The sequence below is a fragment of the Mytilus edulis genome, chromosome 4, assembly GCF_963676685.1.
Source record: "Mytilus edulis chromosome 4, xbMytEdul2.2, whole genome shotgun sequence".
NCBI classification, from domain to species: domain Eukaryota; kingdom Metazoa; phylum Mollusca; class Bivalvia; order Mytilida; family Mytilidae; genus Mytilus; species Mytilus edulis.
In genome coordinates this window covers 14445081-14462639 of record NC_092347.1, presented here as the reverse complement: position 1 = coordinate 14462639, position 17559 = coordinate 14445081, and the positions used below count along the sequence as shown (strand labels likewise).

The 17559-nt window shown below is 31.2% G+C and overlaps 1 protein-coding gene across 5 annotated transcripts in view; it reads left to right on the top strand.

Moving 5' to 3' along the window:
- Positions 1–3725: 3725 nt before the first annotated feature.
- The window catches only part of LOC139519034 (multiple C2 and transmembrane domain-containing protein 1-like), a 98342-nt gene continuing 84508 nt past the window's right edge, over positions 3726–17559 (top strand). For 2 of the 5 annotated variants that reach the window (XM_071310784.1, XM_071310786.1), the window contains exons 1-2: positions 3726–3879; positions 13386–13451. In XM_071310784.1, the coding sequence (XP_071166885.1) occupies positions 3780–3879; positions 13386–13451 (166 nt within the window). In that variant the 5' untranslated portion in view covers positions 3726–3779. Of the gene's footprint in view, positions 3880–12900; positions 12996–13385; positions 13452–16731; positions 16877–17559 lie in introns of those variants that run through there. The other 3 variants (XM_071310793.1, XM_071310791.1, XM_071310788.1) reach the window with 3 other exon arrangements.

The window sequence follows — 17559 nt, the reverse complement described above, 5'->3', positions numbered from 1 at the left end:
TCCTTTTTTGGTTTTCTGTTGGAGACTGTATATTGACCTCTATGTAGCCTTTTCAACTTATAAAAGGGGGGATACATTTCCATAGAATTAAACTTTTCTGAAAGAATTGATTCCATTTATTTTCAATAAACAATAAATATTGAAGTCTATAACAGGCATCTAGGAACAGGCTCAACATTATTTCTAAACATGTATTAATATATACCAAAATGTGGACAAACCTACATTAAATATTCTACTTCAACGACTTTAATTAGTGGAGTAGATCAAATTAAAAAGTCACAATGGTTAAAAACTCCAATGGCAGTCTTTCCTGCTAAAATCTTGATGTGTAGAATGTGATATACCATTTTTGGGTCTATATACTGTCCTTTAAATTTAGGTCATTTTGACACGGCAAAATATGAAAAAAAATGTAAACTATGGTCTGGAAAGCACACAGTTTGTGATATTTTAAGGTATCTTTACTAAGAAAACCTGCAAATCTCAGTGGCAGATCCAGAACTTTTCAAAAAGGTGTGGGGGCTCTGATGGACCAGAGGGTTGCCCACTCCCATCAAGCTTCAATGATTTCTTACATATATGTCATAAGCTAAATTTCCCCCACCCCCTTGGTCTGTCTATGCATCTGTTTATCGTTCTGCGAAATAGTACTAATACTAATTTTTCCCCTCCCTTACCTGGCCCTAGACAGTTGCTTACCTTTGTAAACATTTTATAATTATAGTCAGGTATATATTGATTGAGAGTAACTTACATAGTAGTTAATGGGACTCTTTTTCACACGGTTCTGTGAAATATAATACGGCAAATATATACCCGTACATACTATCCGCATAACACAGAAATCTGATAGATTTTCACTCCTCTGGGAAAAATCAACCTGTGAAATGAAATACCATGCCTGGAAAAAAATTACCGGGACAAATTATCCTCAGGATAAAATATCACAGAGGACAAAATAAACCGTTACATTACATGAGAAGCCGGTTTGGTTACAAATAATTATGTCACGTGAAGGCGCACTGACGTCACAATTTGCATTAATTTTGCAATACACTACAGTTCACTCATACAGAACCCATTATCATGCAAACATGCAACGTGAATGTGATTGGTTATCAAATAATACAGAATTTATGCACGTACAGTTAATATAGAAGAAATTAGTTCATCAAATGTGAGTTCGTGATCTTGTGGTTAAGACCGATGGCTACGTATACAGTGCTGAAAGTCCTGAGTTAGATTCTCACTTGGGGTGCTAAAAATATCAGTACATCAGAAGGGTAATTTTCACCCTCTCACACACATCTTTGTTAATGTTCCGGGATTGTTGAAAACTTGCATATTCATCAATATTTGATTTTGTGGTTTTAACAATCCAGACAGACAAATAGCAATAAGGTGTTTAGGAAAACATGACCTAAAACCTCCTTCATATATGACAAAAATACATGGGAACTCATATTGAATGGTCAAATGTGTTCAATATGAAAATTGAAATTAAGATGGTAAAATCAAATATTAGCCGTTACTGTAAATGGACTTAAAGTACGACTTTTCAGCAAATTTAAAGGGAAATGACACGGAAGGGGCCAAATAGTGTTCAAGGGGAGCAAATGCTATTTAAATTAGTATGCAGGTTTTAAATATAGAGGGAAGTTGAGTCATCTTTTTGGGTGAAGTTAAATACTGACTAGTGTGTGGTTCTCATTGGGTCTAAGCGTGACCAATATTGACAATTTTTCGCAAGCGTGAAACGTGAAAGTCAAATTATTGTGTCATGAAAACGGGAAATGAGGTCTGTCGTGAAAACGGGAAATGGGGTTCTGCAGGACCCCGGAAATGACAAAAAAATGAAAATTGCTCATGTACATAGTGTAAGCGGGATATGGGAATCTGACAAAACAGTAAGTGGGATCTGGGATCAGAACACCCCCCCCCCCCCCCCCCCCCCCCCAATGAGACCCCCTTATGTAGATTTACATTCTAATTCTATATAAAAAAAACACAACTAAGAACTACGTTTAATTCACTTTGACTACTGATATGCAAACCTAGAAATATTTCATAAAATAGTGATTGAAAGACTCATAACACTTTGAAAGGATAATTCAGACACGTGTTACGCGGGGAGCATGTTTTAAATTTGTTTACAAATAATAATGTCACGTGATCGCGCACTGACCTCAAGTTGCATCGCCCTTACAATTCACTAATACATGACCATTTTTATGCAAACATGCAACGTGAATGTGATTGGTTATCATATAATACAGAAATAATGCATGCACAGTTTAAGAAGAAATTAGTTCAATAAATCGATACGATTTTCACTTTTGACACGAATAGGTCGGGTTGACATTACTGTCATCAGAGATAATATTGAGATAAATGGGATAAAACGGACCGTCAAAAAGGTCTAGAGGAGCACATCAGTAGAACCTTAACATTAATAAGTAATACTTACCAAAATTTCTCTAATTAAAGAACTATATAACTGAAATTTCACAAAGATAACGGTAAACATTTTGTTGATGGTGATGATGCTATTATCGATCCGTTGAATTCAGGGTCAACGGAATTTTTTGCGTTGCGTTTAAATCATTGAGGCCATCTATTTTTATTGCGGGTTCCACATATATAAATCGGAATTAAAGAAAAAATGGAATGTTGTTTGCAGAATCAAAACAGAAATGATGAACATTGCAACATTTTCAGCAAAATATAAATAGGATGGAGGATCTGTGTATTCACATTATTTGTAAAACTCTTCTTATTCATGTGAAGCGTGTGCTTTACATCGAGGCTTGCTATGCTTATCATTGACGCCACAGTACTTCAACCAATCAGACAATGTTTATTTTGGGCATTTGACTTTTTTTAACTCAGATTTTGGAATATTTTAATCGAAATTATAGAAAAATGGAATGTTGTTAGTACATATAAAATAGAAAATGATGAATACTTTTAGCTAAAGATAATTTGGATGGGGGTTCTGTGTATTCACATTATTTGCACAACTCTCCTTACTGATGCCATATTTTGGAATTTCCGTGACCTAAATGGTTCGCGAAAATTAATATTTTTATATATAGTATAGTAATAATGGAAAAAATTGTATGTATAATGAAAAATGAGACGAGATTCAAAAGGACGTGTGAAAACAGGCAACACCAACGCAAAAAATAAGGACGAGAAACAAACAACACTAATCAAACACTACAGAAAAAATAGGCAGATCTTTCTTTGTTATAGTGGATTCCGTCGTGTAAAATTAGGTTGTTCTTCATCATTGGTTGAACTTCCAAACAAACATAAGAACTATATACTTATGGTTTCCTTTCTATTAAGTGTAGTGAAAGTATGTTTCTGGAGTATAATGTAAATTACAAATAATATCCTTGTGATAATGTCCATGAAATGATGGAGATGTCTTATACAAGTTACTGTCTCGGAAACAAGATTATACCACTCGGGCACTGGTACTAAATTAATCTAGAGTATGGTCGTCATAAAAAGAAATTTTATGATGCGTCCCTGTAGTAATTATATATAGGATACCTTTTGTTTTGTAATAGTATTTTACTTATCAATAACCCTATATATATACATCCATATAAATCCTGAATATTGAATAGATTTGCACACTTTAGTTGTCCCCTTACACTTTTAATGTACATACAATATGTTACCAACTTTGTAACAGGATGAATGGTTGTTTATTTCTTTGATCAGAAATTACATTTATATAGATTATTGTGCAGTATTTTATCAAAATGGACGACGATGTAGCAACACCGTTCAAGAGGAGAGGAGCATCTAGGAAATTTAAACACTGGAATTTTACTCCCCAAGATGTTTTGGATAATGAAGAAGGTATGTGAGGGTTTGTGTGCTTTTATTTAGAAACACCTGTTCGCAGTGGCTTTCTAATGACCTTATATATAACTATTTCAAGGCCACCAGGGACATATTGTAATGTATGTCTTTGAAGCTACTAACAAGGCCATTCAATCCAATCGAGTTAAGCTCAACTTTATATTTAGGAATTGGTTCGATGCTCTGTCTTCAAGTGGTGTCTGTGCTTTTTATTTTATGATATGTGTTATGGTTTGCCTGTGTCAAATTTGTCCATGTGAGGAATTGTTTCGATGCTCTCTCTTCAAGTTGTGTCAGTCCTTTTTGTTTTATGATAAGAGTAAAGGTTTGCTTGTGTCAGTTTTGTCCATGTTCCTGCAATAATCTGTTTTGACTCCTTGAGATGCGTTCCAGTTTGTCAAATGATATAAAGAGGAGTAATACACTTGCATCTTTTAAAACAAAATGTTACAAGGCTTTTTCATGAATAGGGCAAATTAATATTCATTTTTATTAATACTATATAAAATTGTATATTGTGTATTTATAATATTGTATGCTATGGTACTTTATTAATATGCTATTATTATTATTTTGAAGACTCTCAGGAAGATTAGTTTTAACTAAATAGGATTATCTTATTGAAATAAAAATTAAAAAAAACATTCATTCATTTATCAATATTAAAACGGATATAAATTGATATTCGGAGCCCCCCCCCCCTCCCCCATCAATATATATTAGATTGCAGACCGTGTGTTTGAAGGAAATCTACTTAACCGTTGGTTTTTTTTTTTCAATCTTGACAGCCTTCATTATAATACCGATGGCGGATTGAAGTCTTATTTAACAGAACAGTCAAACACAACTATTTACAGGAAACAAGACCTATATATATATATGCAATGCCTAGAACAAACGAATGCCAGAAAAAAACCCAAAGTATAAGTATACCGAGAAATGCAAAGTATAATTTCAGTAAAGTTTAAACTTGTTTATAAGTGTTAATTTCCGAAAAACAATTTGCTTCTCAGCTTGAACTAATTGTCATGTTTATTTTGTTTCCCTATTCGATCATAAGTAATCTATTTTTACGTTACAAAATTTCTAGCACAACTTAATATTTCATTGTTAATAGAGTTTTAGAAAACTGTGTCCAGACATATAAAACTAGAGGCTCCTAAGAGACTGTGTCGCTAACCTTAGTCTATGATGCATATTCAGTGACCAATGCCACTTTCCATTGTAGGCAAGAATAAAATTCATGACAAAAATCTCTGATTTTGTATTGATTGATCATTTAGTAGTTTTGACGTAAATGGACTATTGGTAGAGCTGTTTATTTTAACGGTTTTTAAAATAATAGGCAAAACTTGCATGTTACCCCTATGTTCTATTTTTGATTGCCATCAGCCATCGGAAACATTTTTTTAAAACCTAGATAGATCTAGATACGTATACTTCACTATGATAAGTTGTGGCCAAGTTTGGTTAACTATAGCCAATGCAGTAGTTTCAAAGGATTTGGAGTCGGCATATAACATATATATATATAAACGCCTAAAAAGTGTACATAACAACACCAATGATATAAAAAGGAACTATAAATGTAATTATTTATAAATATTTCGGATAACAGATATCCTTCGTCAGTCAGATTCTGATGTCAAGTTAAATGAATCATCTTTAAGTCTTCTTAGATTAAACTTTTACTGAATCCTCAGACTAAATCTTGAATATATATACCTAATAACAGACAACACATGACCTCTGATGAGCTTTTTATCCGACTATAAGGCAGCAACCATTTGATTTTCTGGGGGGGGGCTATGTTTTTTTTTGGAGAACAAAGTTTGTTTCCAGGTTTTGGTGAAAAAAATAATTTGTTTTGGACCCTGAGTAAAAAAAATTGTTTGTTTCAATTATGTCTCTGGTTTCACCCTCAGCTGCCACTATATGTAATGCTAAAATTGAAAGAAAAAAATTGTCTTCGGTTTGTCGCTAAAAAAAATAGATTGTTCTTCGCCGAAGGCGAAAAAAAAAGTTTGCACAGAAAAAAAAACATACCCCCCCCGAAAATCAAATGGTTGCTGCCTAAAGATATAAAGAGAGAAGGTTTTTGTAAAAGTTAACGACGGACGACGACGGACGACAACAGGCAGAGACGGACGACATATGATGACTGAGAAAACTCTAAGTCTGAAAATCCAGGTCAGCTAAACAATTATTTCCCGCCAAAATGTCTTCGATCGTTCTTATTATTGACCTATAGACCACGCATGTGTGGCAAAAAAAATGGAACGGAAAGGTGAGTTGTTGATAAAATTTATCACCTGTCAAAGGTGTTATTTATACATCTCCATTCATCGTATATAATATTCATATGTCAACATATACAGCTTTAATGTCTAAAATTACAAATTCGTGCTATTTATATCTTATATCAGTTAAATATTTATAAAATGTCTGTTTATTTTTTGTGATGTTTGATTGTTTACAGCGTGTCACAGGTAAACAAACGAGTTTTAAATAATATTACAAACTTTTATGTCAAACCCTAAAATTAAGTCGCTGTTTGAACAAATGAATAAGGATTAAACTTATGATATTTAAGTAGTGCCTTTGTTTTGTTTGTTTTTTATACTTTTCTTGACTGTTACAAAATAATCATGCAAATTTAGATAATTTAATTCAAATCAACTGGATCATAGTGATAAGTGAAAAGATGTAACTCAACTGAAACTACAATAAATAAAAGAATTGTAAAATTGAGAAATTTATAAACGAAAGTGAAATTTTACATATATGCAGATGCTTCTCGAAACTTTGACATTCTAAAATAAATACTCATGATATTTTGATATTGAATAATTTTTCAAAATTTTTATACTTCAAATCAAATCAATCAAAAGTTTATTTTAGTTGGCTCTTCACAAACATTGTACATGTAACACTAAAATTAATAGCACTTTTGAGCTTTTATAATAGTAAATATAAACCAGACATTATTTTTACTTTTATGCAAGACCTACTCAAAATAGTTACACAATACACTTTTAATGAACATTACGACCTTGAAACAAACATGTACACCTCAAGCACAAGACATACAAAATGTTCATGTAGCTGAACAGATTTAAAAATTAGATAAGTATAAAAATAGACATAATACATGAATGAAAACTAAGCTAGTAATAATAATCAAAGAACCACAGGCACTACTACAAAGATTTCAAACAGCAGCATTAAACACAACAGCTAATTACACACATGATGCATGACTGGGATGTTAAACAACCAAAAATCATAACTATGGAAGTACAATGTAAGCAGCACTGCTACATGTATAAGCAACTTATTAGTTCATTAGACTTAGAAATGAGTAATAGATGTTTTAGTTCTATAATGCATCCCAAAACCTGGCTGAAGAATATCTGAAGGATTTCAAGCTTTATCTTGTAGTTCTAACTAGTATTTAAGCTATTTTGTTTCTCTGATGTTATTGAATTTTGTAGGTGTTTCATATTTTTCCTTTTTACTACCAAATATCAAATCTTTAGAGGGAATTTATTCATAGGAATAGAAGATATTCAGAAGTTGACAACCTAAAATTACTGTTTTTAATTGACATGACATGTCATGTAATACTCTTTGTTGTATTTACAAAAGTTCCGAAACTTTTTGTTTGTTCATTAAATAGACTGACCTGTACCTAATAGGATATTCTGTTGGAAACACAGTTTATCTTCAAATTTTACATTTTATCCTACTGCCTTATTTAAAAAGAAATTAAAACAAGAAGTGATACTTGAAGCTTTTAGTTAATAATGATTTTGTATCAGAAAATAAGTTTTTTTCACAAACTACATGTAACTTTATGTTTAAGAGACACACAAGAAACATATACATGTAGATAGGACACATTACAGATAAAAGATAAATGCAATATTATGTTTTGATACAGACTTCCATCATCTCAAACCAGTGATGTTACTTGATATTCTTGGTATTAAAGTTGGTATCAAAAACAAAAATATCAATCTATAATTAACTTGTATGATATTCTTAAAACAAGTTATAATAATTTTGCATGCAAATTTGAAGAAAATTTACCAACTTTCTTAACTACCTCATTGATCTTTTTTAACTTTTTTAGGCTTAATGCTTGAATTGCAAGGTAAACAAGTGTTTACCTGGTAAATCAAGGTAAATGCATTAATAAATTATGAAGGCACCTGGCCAATCTTGATTACATCTTAGATGCATATTGTTTATTTTTGTTGTTGGATTGATTTCTCAATCAGTCGCACATTGACCTATACCCCACATCTCCTTTTATTCATATTCTAAGATACTTGTGTTGTCAACATTGTCAAATACATTCAGAAATTGATTTTAATGATTTTTATTACATTTCATATTATCTCCTATGGAATATATATACATGTATATAATGTTACTTATTGACATTTATACTTATATACTTTAAACTGATAATATCAGTGTGTAAACTGATGAAACGTCAACAAAAGAAAAATACCTTTTGTTATGAAAAAGTTAAACAAATCAATAGTTTGTTTATGTGTTGCATATATGTACAAATGTACTGATTAAAAAATGTTTAGAAACCACAATAGTCATGATAGTACAATTGTTAAAGAAAGTTGTTCATTGTCACAAGGAATTCCTATATAATAATATTGTTTTTGTGTGAACATAATTAAATAAAAGTTGTCTGTTCAGGTTAAGAAATTGAAAGGAAAATATTTTTTTACAAAAATCATTATCCATTAAAATATTTTCACTGATTTAAAGACAATTTCATGAATTGAGTTTGTTTTTTTACCCCCCCCCCCTTTCCTTGAAGCTCTTGACTAGCTGCTTTTATATAACTAGATTTTGCTTGTTCCAGTTACATGTTCAGCCAGTAGTAAAATTCAAAATGAAAAATGGCAATTTGTACATGTACATGTATGTGGTGATTTATTCACTTAGCAACATTTTAAACCAATTTTACACAGAACTTCTTTAGTCCAATGTTTTCTTCTCCTTCTGTAATAAGTAGGGGTCTCAATAAGGGTACATACATGTACAATATCTTAACAACAAACATGATACATTATACAGTTATACTATATAAAACAATCTATACAGATATTGAATAGATATAGATAAATAGAGGAATGCACAATCAATGGATGCAGCTTGGGTTCACATCATCATTAATGGTTACATTTAAATATTGCCTCAGGTCAATTGGTCACTTTAATGCTAGCTGTATGGTTCCAAGCTATGTAAGAAAAAGATATATTTGGTATGCAGTTGTATTACAATTGGCAGATCTCATTTCCAAAGAAATTATTTCACCCCACTCTAACATTCAAGGTCATTACCTTTAAAACTATTGAAAACTTTGTAGTTTGAACTTGACATGTTAAAGTTTGGCATAAGATTATTGAGGAAACACTTATAAGTCAATGATAATTGGTATGCAGTTGTATTAGCTGATTGGCACATCTCATTTCCTTGTAGATTAATTTGTCTGCTAGCTTGTCCATTGACTTCAACATTCGCAAAATTTTTCCTGTTAAAGTTTGTGTGGCACAATGATTTAGTCAGTTTAAAGGGAACCACTTTATGCAGTGTTCCAGCTAGGCCGTTTTCAGAGGGCGCGGCGCCCGCCCTTTTCCGAGTGGCGCCCTGTGCCCTTTTTACAGTTTCCAGGGCGCCCTGCCTTTTTTGAAGACCGATTGCATATTAATTTGGGTATTGATATGATACGCTAATTACTAAATTTTACCTGGGGAAAAGATTATGACTTTGTTTACCACCCCAAGCTAATCAATGGTTACAACTGGTGTCATAATCTGTTGTTATAGGTAATCCGTTTATCGGATGGGTCATTAATGATCATCAACATTAATTCGTTCAAATAGAATCGGTCAGTCGGCAATTATCTTTGAAAAAATGTGCATACAACAACTTGGGCACAATTTGCGATGTTTACCGTAGTTTCATGGAAGAAACGTAATGACAGAAAGTTAGAAAACCATTATAAACTCGTTGAAGACATTGTTTTACTTGTTTTCTGTAAAATAAACAGAAAATTCAGACGTATTTGTCATTGACTGCCTTCATTTTTGATACGAAAATAACAAAATCGGCCGCCATATTGTGATCATATTTACATCATATTTACGTACTGTTTATAATCCTCCAAAGAAGGAGCACACCCGAATAAAGAAAGATAACTCAATCTGATTTTTTTCCTAGCATTGAGTAACCCATTTACATATTCTAAAATGTGTCTCCATACTTCTTGCTTAAGAATATATATGTTTAGGTATTTATTTTGAGTTATGGGAAAAGTTAAAGAGGGTCTTAGTAGCAGTGTTGGTAGGGTGCCTTGGTCATCTTTTTCTGTATTCTTTATTTTTGATACTATTTTTCACTGTTGCTTTATATCCTAAAATTGTGAATTTACTGAGCACAGCTGTTTTGTGCTGTATTGCCATCAAGCACAGCAGGGGTAGAAAGGTGAAACTGGTAAAATGTGGTAGACCATAGAAACAGTATGAAACAGATCTCCTTTCAAAACATACTGCATATAAAGTTCAACTGTGCCAAGCAATGATAAAAGCTGCTTGACAAGTTTTTCAGCCTTAAAAGTAGAAAGATAGAGTTCTATATGGGCTAAAGATGTTGTTCTTGTATAACCTGTGATTCAACGAATAAACATAAATGTTTGATTAACATCTTTTATTAAAATATGCCCTTTTCATATTATCATATCGCGCGTTAAATGCCCTTTTTCAGGATTGGCACCCTGCCCTTTTGAAAACCTAGCTGGAACACTGTTATGGTTAGTAGATGATATTTGGTATGTAGTTTACAGTACATGTATTTGTATGTATTATCATTAATATTGGTATATATATCATTTCCACATAGATTATTTGGTTTTGCACCCTTCTATTTAGAGACTGACATTTTGCATACTATAAATTCAGATGTTATTGCATGCATTTATTTTTTTGATTTAGTCATTTTAGACTTAAATGCAATTTTAATATCCAATTTGATTCATATGAAAAATTACAAAATGCGAGATTAAATTATTGCGACTATAAAACGGGAATTAAAACCCTGCACAACGCTCTAAGTAATCCAAAATCTAAAGCTCAGGAGAGAGGGAATCTAAATAAGTAAGAACTCAATAAAATACAACACTATATCATGTATATCAATAAACTAAAAAAACAACGAGGCTATGTAAATCGTAAAGACCAGGACAATGTAAAGACTCCTTATTTCACACAGAACATAGATTAATTAATTGTTAGTTGCTCAACGTCCAGTAGCAAATATTTAAGTCATGTGAAGGAAAAACCACTGTAAATATGATTATAAATTCACATTTCCAGACTAAAATGAAGAAGTAAGAGCAAGAGGGGATGACTCTTATTTAGAATAATGTATTGGGTTCTTTCTAAGAACTGTATCTTTTGAACTAGTAAGATAAAATTAAAGCTCAGGTTGTTAAGTGTAGTACTAAGCAGGATTCATATCAATGCCATATTATTAATTGAATGTTCTCTTTGAATATGCAATTATAATATTTAAATCCAGACATTATTCATTTTAAAAAATCAAGTTTTCTAAAAATTTGATGATATGTATTGGAGTTGTCTCTCATTGATTTGATTTTCTTGGTGGATTTTTATAAATTTATATCAAAGTTTTATACAAGAAAGGTCTTAAAGAACAACCAATTATTTTTACAGTAATATTCCCCTTTAAAATATTAAAGAGTATGTAGAAAATAAAATAGTTAGGAATCTAATGGCTACATTTTTTCAAGGATATTTATTGAAAAGTCTGAATTTTGATGCATAGTTTTTTCTTTCTTGTAATTTTTGTAAATAATTTAGTATGTTATAAATCATATTAATGTCAATTTGGAGGTTTCATATTTAGCAGCTAATGCCCCTTGTCCTTAAGTGAAAGGAAGTAATGAAGGATTTTTCTCAGCCCACTTGGCTGCCTTGAATAAATGCTGGACCAGTCAAATTGCTGAATCTTCCTGTCTGTGGGGCTATTGAAATAGTCTTAATCCTGACTGCTGGTAAAACCCATTGTTTCTGTTGTCTAGATTTGTTTGCTAATTGTTCAAACAAACCTGCAGTTTTGACTAATTGTCTATTTGTCATAGTTTAACAATAGAAAACCATTAAGCAGTACCATTGCTAAGGCATTAGCTTTTATTTCTATATTTGTGGGAGGAAGGTGGAAAGTTAAACATTATACATTAATAATTACAATATCAGCTGACATGATTTGTTTCTAATGAATATATGATACTGGACCATTTATTCAATATATCTGATATTTGTAATGTTTTTGTTACAATTAGTACAAATGACATCCAAACATTTTAGCAATAGATTATAACCCTCTTTAGCAATTCTGTTAAGTGAGTTAATATTTGAAAACCACCCCACTCATTTATCTGATTGTGTTTTGCAGCATGGAAATTTAGTCATTTACAATTGCTATACAGACATGACAAAACTAAAACAACAAAAGTGATTCATCAAACTTTAATATAAATGTACTTTTTGCTATAGACGCGATGGCATATATGCGGCAGTGAATGCATTTATATTGATCATTTCACTATTTTTGTAGCCATATTGTTATAAAACATAGTTACGAAAATATTAATAAGGACTGTCGCTATTGGTGAAAACATTAAATTTTTAACAGCTAAAAATGAGACACAAATTGGATACATGTTAATTTTTCTGCTAACGAAATTAATGATCATTTCTGTGTGGTGTCAGATGAAACTCTTGGGATTATTATTAATTGAACACTAAGAAACAAGGGAATTGTTTACAATTATTATATTCATTTTTCAATTGGTTTTTATACCACTAGAGCTATTAACATGTACAAAAGTAAATGATTAGAAACCTTATATATAAAACTTATGGAATTTCATTTGTCCACGTGACAATAAAGACCTTTTTCATAACATATAAAATGCTCTGTGAATTTGAATAGACACCTAAATCATGATAATTGTGTGACATGGATATTTCTGAAGCATAAAGTAATTCAATATAATCAAGGTAATTAGTAAAATGTCTGGAAATATTCCGTAGTGAACAGTTTGAAATTATAGAGGAATTGATGCAGTGAAGTTAATTAAATAAAGGCACATACATTCATAACAGTATGATTATTTTGTATCTGTTCTCACTATCTTTGAAAAAAATATTTACAATTAACAGAAATTTGATAATTGATTTAACACTGAAATCTGGCATGTGGAAGTTTATGTAACGTTATAGTATTTTATTCCACTAAAACAGGACTTGTATTGACCTAAGTAGTGCATGTTTACTACTAATGAGTGGTATTTGTAGATAGTCTCTAGGGACATATAGAAACTGCTAACAACATCTTAATATTGAAGTTTGATTTTTGAGATTTTGAAAGATTATTTCTGTGTTTTCTAGAAGTAAAAAGACAATGGACTTTGCGAACCCTTGTTCGTAGAAGCGGTGATGGAGCAAGTCTTACAAGTAAGTTTTTAGAAGTTTGAGGTTGAGGGATGAACATTGTTCATGTTTTAAGAGGTTACATAGATTTATAAGAAATTTATCAGAGAACTTTATTTGAATTATTTATAAAGTAGACTCTGATTTTATCATTTAACATTTATTTAAAACCATTGGTATTAAATCAATGTCATGTAGCTTTACCTCAACATGTAGGAAAATGTTGTTAATGACTTACCCTGGTAAGTGTCACTTTATCATGCCCCCCCAGTCTGGAAGTTTTGTTAGTCCAATAGGTCTGTAATATATATATATCGTTTAAATGAACAGACCTAATGTACTTGACAAGTGGAAATACTGGCCAGTATTCTAGTATATATAGAATATCAGAACATGGCATGGCATTCAATTTCAGACCACAATTGTTTATGTCAGTTATCTAGAGTAGGCATTTTAAACAGTTGATTCTGTAAGCAGTTTACCGTCAACTACAAAAATGTATATGTGATGTATGGAATTATTGAAAGGTGCATATGTCCAATTGGCAGGTTTCATCTGACTTGAGCTCATTTTCTTGGTTTATTGGTCAATATTAAAAGTGTGTGTGTTGGTTTGTTTCTCTGACACCATTCTGAAAGCAATAGGTCAGGTACATGTGTCAAATGGAATAATTACAAGTAGTCTAGTCTTTCTGGAAGGACTTAGGTATCGTCTGACCTTCATTTTCATGATGGATTGTTCAATATTAAGTGACTTCATTTTCATGGTTTTAACATTGGTTAGGGTTTTTGTGTTTTGGTCTGTTTCTCTAATACTATTAGCAGTAGGTTAGCTATTTGGTGTATTTAATAATTGTACAGCGCATTTGTCAGACTGGCAGATTTCATTTCACCTTAGGTTTGTTTTCATAGTCCTCATTGGTCAAGTTTTTTGTTTTTTGGTTTGTTTCTCTGATATTTTGAAAAGTAATAGGTCAGCAATATTTGGTGCATGTAATGACTATTATTGTCATGCAGTGTCGTCTGAACTTGGCCTCCTGTACATGGTTCCATTGATCAATGTTAACCTTTCCTGGTTAAGTCTGTTTCTCAGATACTACATGTATAAGCACTAGGTCAATTTCTTTTGGTGTATATTGTATAATTGTCAGGTGTACATGTTTGTCTGACCTTGACCTCATTTACATGGATTACATGAGACCTTGGCCTCATCTCTCAAGAACTTCATAAAAAGTTTCTTTATTATTATTCAGTATATTTTATATGCATGAACAACGGAAATTCAAATAATCAAAGGTTTGTATAAAGCTATAAAAAAGCTACCTTTAGTAAATGAGATCTGTTATATTTATTATTTATTATTGGGAATCAATTAACTAAAAAGCAACAGGTGAAGTTGACAGTTTGTTATTGACCATTGGACAGCAAAAAAAGTTTTAATTTTATACACAATTTTGAATTGATTTAGTTTGACATTTTATAATGGAATATATTGTATATAATAGATAACTTAAATGGAATCTAAGAAAAAAAATTGCTTTGGTAAGGCTTTTTTTCTTTTTGTTTTAATGCCGTTATGCATCATTATTTTAAGAAGATGTTGACAGTACTTAACTGTTCATGTTCATTGAGCACAATTATGTTTCTCTCTAAAAAGTTGTGCATATAATTAATCAGTGTTTTTACAGGCATGTTAATGTACATTTACTTTTCTAAGCACAAAAGTTTCTGTCTTCTTTCAAATACTGCTCAAATTCAACATGATGAATATTATGGCAAGTTGTGCATGATTAAAAACAGGTCAAAAACAGGTTAAAAACAAATTGTTGACAAAATCCTTGCTACTGGTTGTTGTTACACTATTATTTTTATTGGTAGATGGTTGGTTTTCGTTCTTCATTTCAGTAGGATCTAACCTGTCCTATTGTAATGATTCAACCAAATATAATCACCGTTTTACTTTTCAAAGTCCTAAGCAGTCTTTACTTTAAGTTCTGAAAATTTATGTATGTAAGTAGAAACTTTAAAACTGCCACATTAATGATTCAGTGTTTCTTTAATGGCACAGGGAAGAAATAATATAAATTTGCATAGATCTTTCCAGGTCTTTTCTACCGTCATAATAGATCCTTTTTTAGTAAAAGAATATAAATCAAATTAAAATGCGACTTTGACAACTGAATATGAATCCATTTCAATTTCCTGTGTGCATCGTATGTCTCCATACATGATCATTATGTTAACAAAATAATTGAATAAATGCATGCATCTATTTTACACCAAGTCCTGTGACCACACTTTTAACATATATGTCAGACGAATTCACAAGTGAATTTGAGTAGGGGAAGACAGTAGCAGAACATTCCTGAAGATTTGGACAAAATAAAGAATTTTCTTTAAAAGAAAGTCTTTATGCATGTGTTTTATAGATATACATGCCATTCAAGTGTATAAGAAATATTTATTTTATGTGTTAAATTTGAAGTATCATATGTTTAAGTTATCAAATTCATAGTCAGAAAATGTATTTCCTTATTTCATCTGAACATATCGAATTCTTCTTATATACAAAGAACATCTGAAAATGCTTGTCTATCCAAAAGGATGATATATAAAGGAAACTTGTGTAGTTTTACTGTCAGAACATATATATACAAGAGTTACTTGGATTAGTTCAGCGATTATGCTTTCCTTGAATTTGTGGGGTACATCTTTAGCAAATGTTTAGAAAGATTATATTTATTGTAATGTCATATTTAAGGTATACTTTTGAATTTTAATTAGTTATGGTTTTATAATCTTATAATAACCAAATTTTCCTTAAAAATATTTCCACAGGCACTTCCTTGCAATTGTCTAACTAATTCCAATTTTTTTCTTATAAATATTTTTCATTTATAAATCTATTAAATGTTTTCTTTCCTCCCAGACTTCCATCTTTACCTTTATAACATCATAATTTTGTATAAAAAAATAAATATTTGTTTTCTTTAAGTGAGTGTATTTCTTTTGAAATAAAGATAATAATTTTATTGTATTCAAGGTTCATTAATTCGGGTCATCATTTCACAAAGTATCTTTTAATAACAGGAAAGATGTGATTTCAAAATACCCACTTTTATTTCGCAAGTATAATTTCTTACGAGAGGCATCTTTGGCTAATATGAATTCATTTTGTGTTTACTTTCATTGTTTATGGATATAAGGAACATATGGAATATCACATACCGAGGGTTTTTTCTCAAATTACCGTTTTAGTAGTTATTTTTAAATAGTTTAAAAAACCTAAACTTGTGTTAAAAGGTTCATGTATTCTGTGAGTCCATGTTGTGTATCAGTTTATACAAAGTTTACATAGTAATAGGTGAAGTGAAAAATAGATGCAACACCTTGAGCTAATGGATGGATAATTGATATGTGTATATCACAGTATGGATTTGTCTCATCAAGGTAATAGGTTAAAGCTTAAACAAGTGGGCGGGAAAAGGGCAAGAATATAAAAAATGAGCAATAAACAGAAATGTCTTGAGTCTCAGTTGTTAAGTTGTTTTTGTGCTTTATGTCGATCAAAAGGAGTTGAGCCTTTTTAAACTTATTTTTAAAAGTTTGGTCTTATGTAATGCTGTTAAACCACTGTTAGAGATTAGGGGAGGGTTGAGTGATCACAAACATGTTTAACCCCAAGCTAACAGTTGTAGTTTGTCTAGCCTGTGACTTAAGTCTCTAAATGCAAGATAATTTTAAGTTGATTAGAGATTACAATCTGTTGGCTCAATGTCAATGGCATTAACTATTTGTATAAAGCTTTATATTTTAAAAGCTAGAAGACCTGGATACTTCATACCTTGTATGCAGATAAATTATGATACAAAATTTCAGTCTATATATGTTCCTTGTCCTTGAATATAAACTCATCATAGATACCAGGACTTAATTTAGTATATACGCCAGACGCGCTTTTCGTCTACAAAAGACTCATCAGTGACGCTCGATTCCAAAAAAGTTGAACTTATTTTTGATGGTTAAGTCAAGACTTACTGCTAGAAAAAAATTACTGTTTGTTAGAACAGAAAAGTAAAATACTCTCTTAATATGAGTAGAAGGATGACCATATTTGGTATACATGTTCTTTA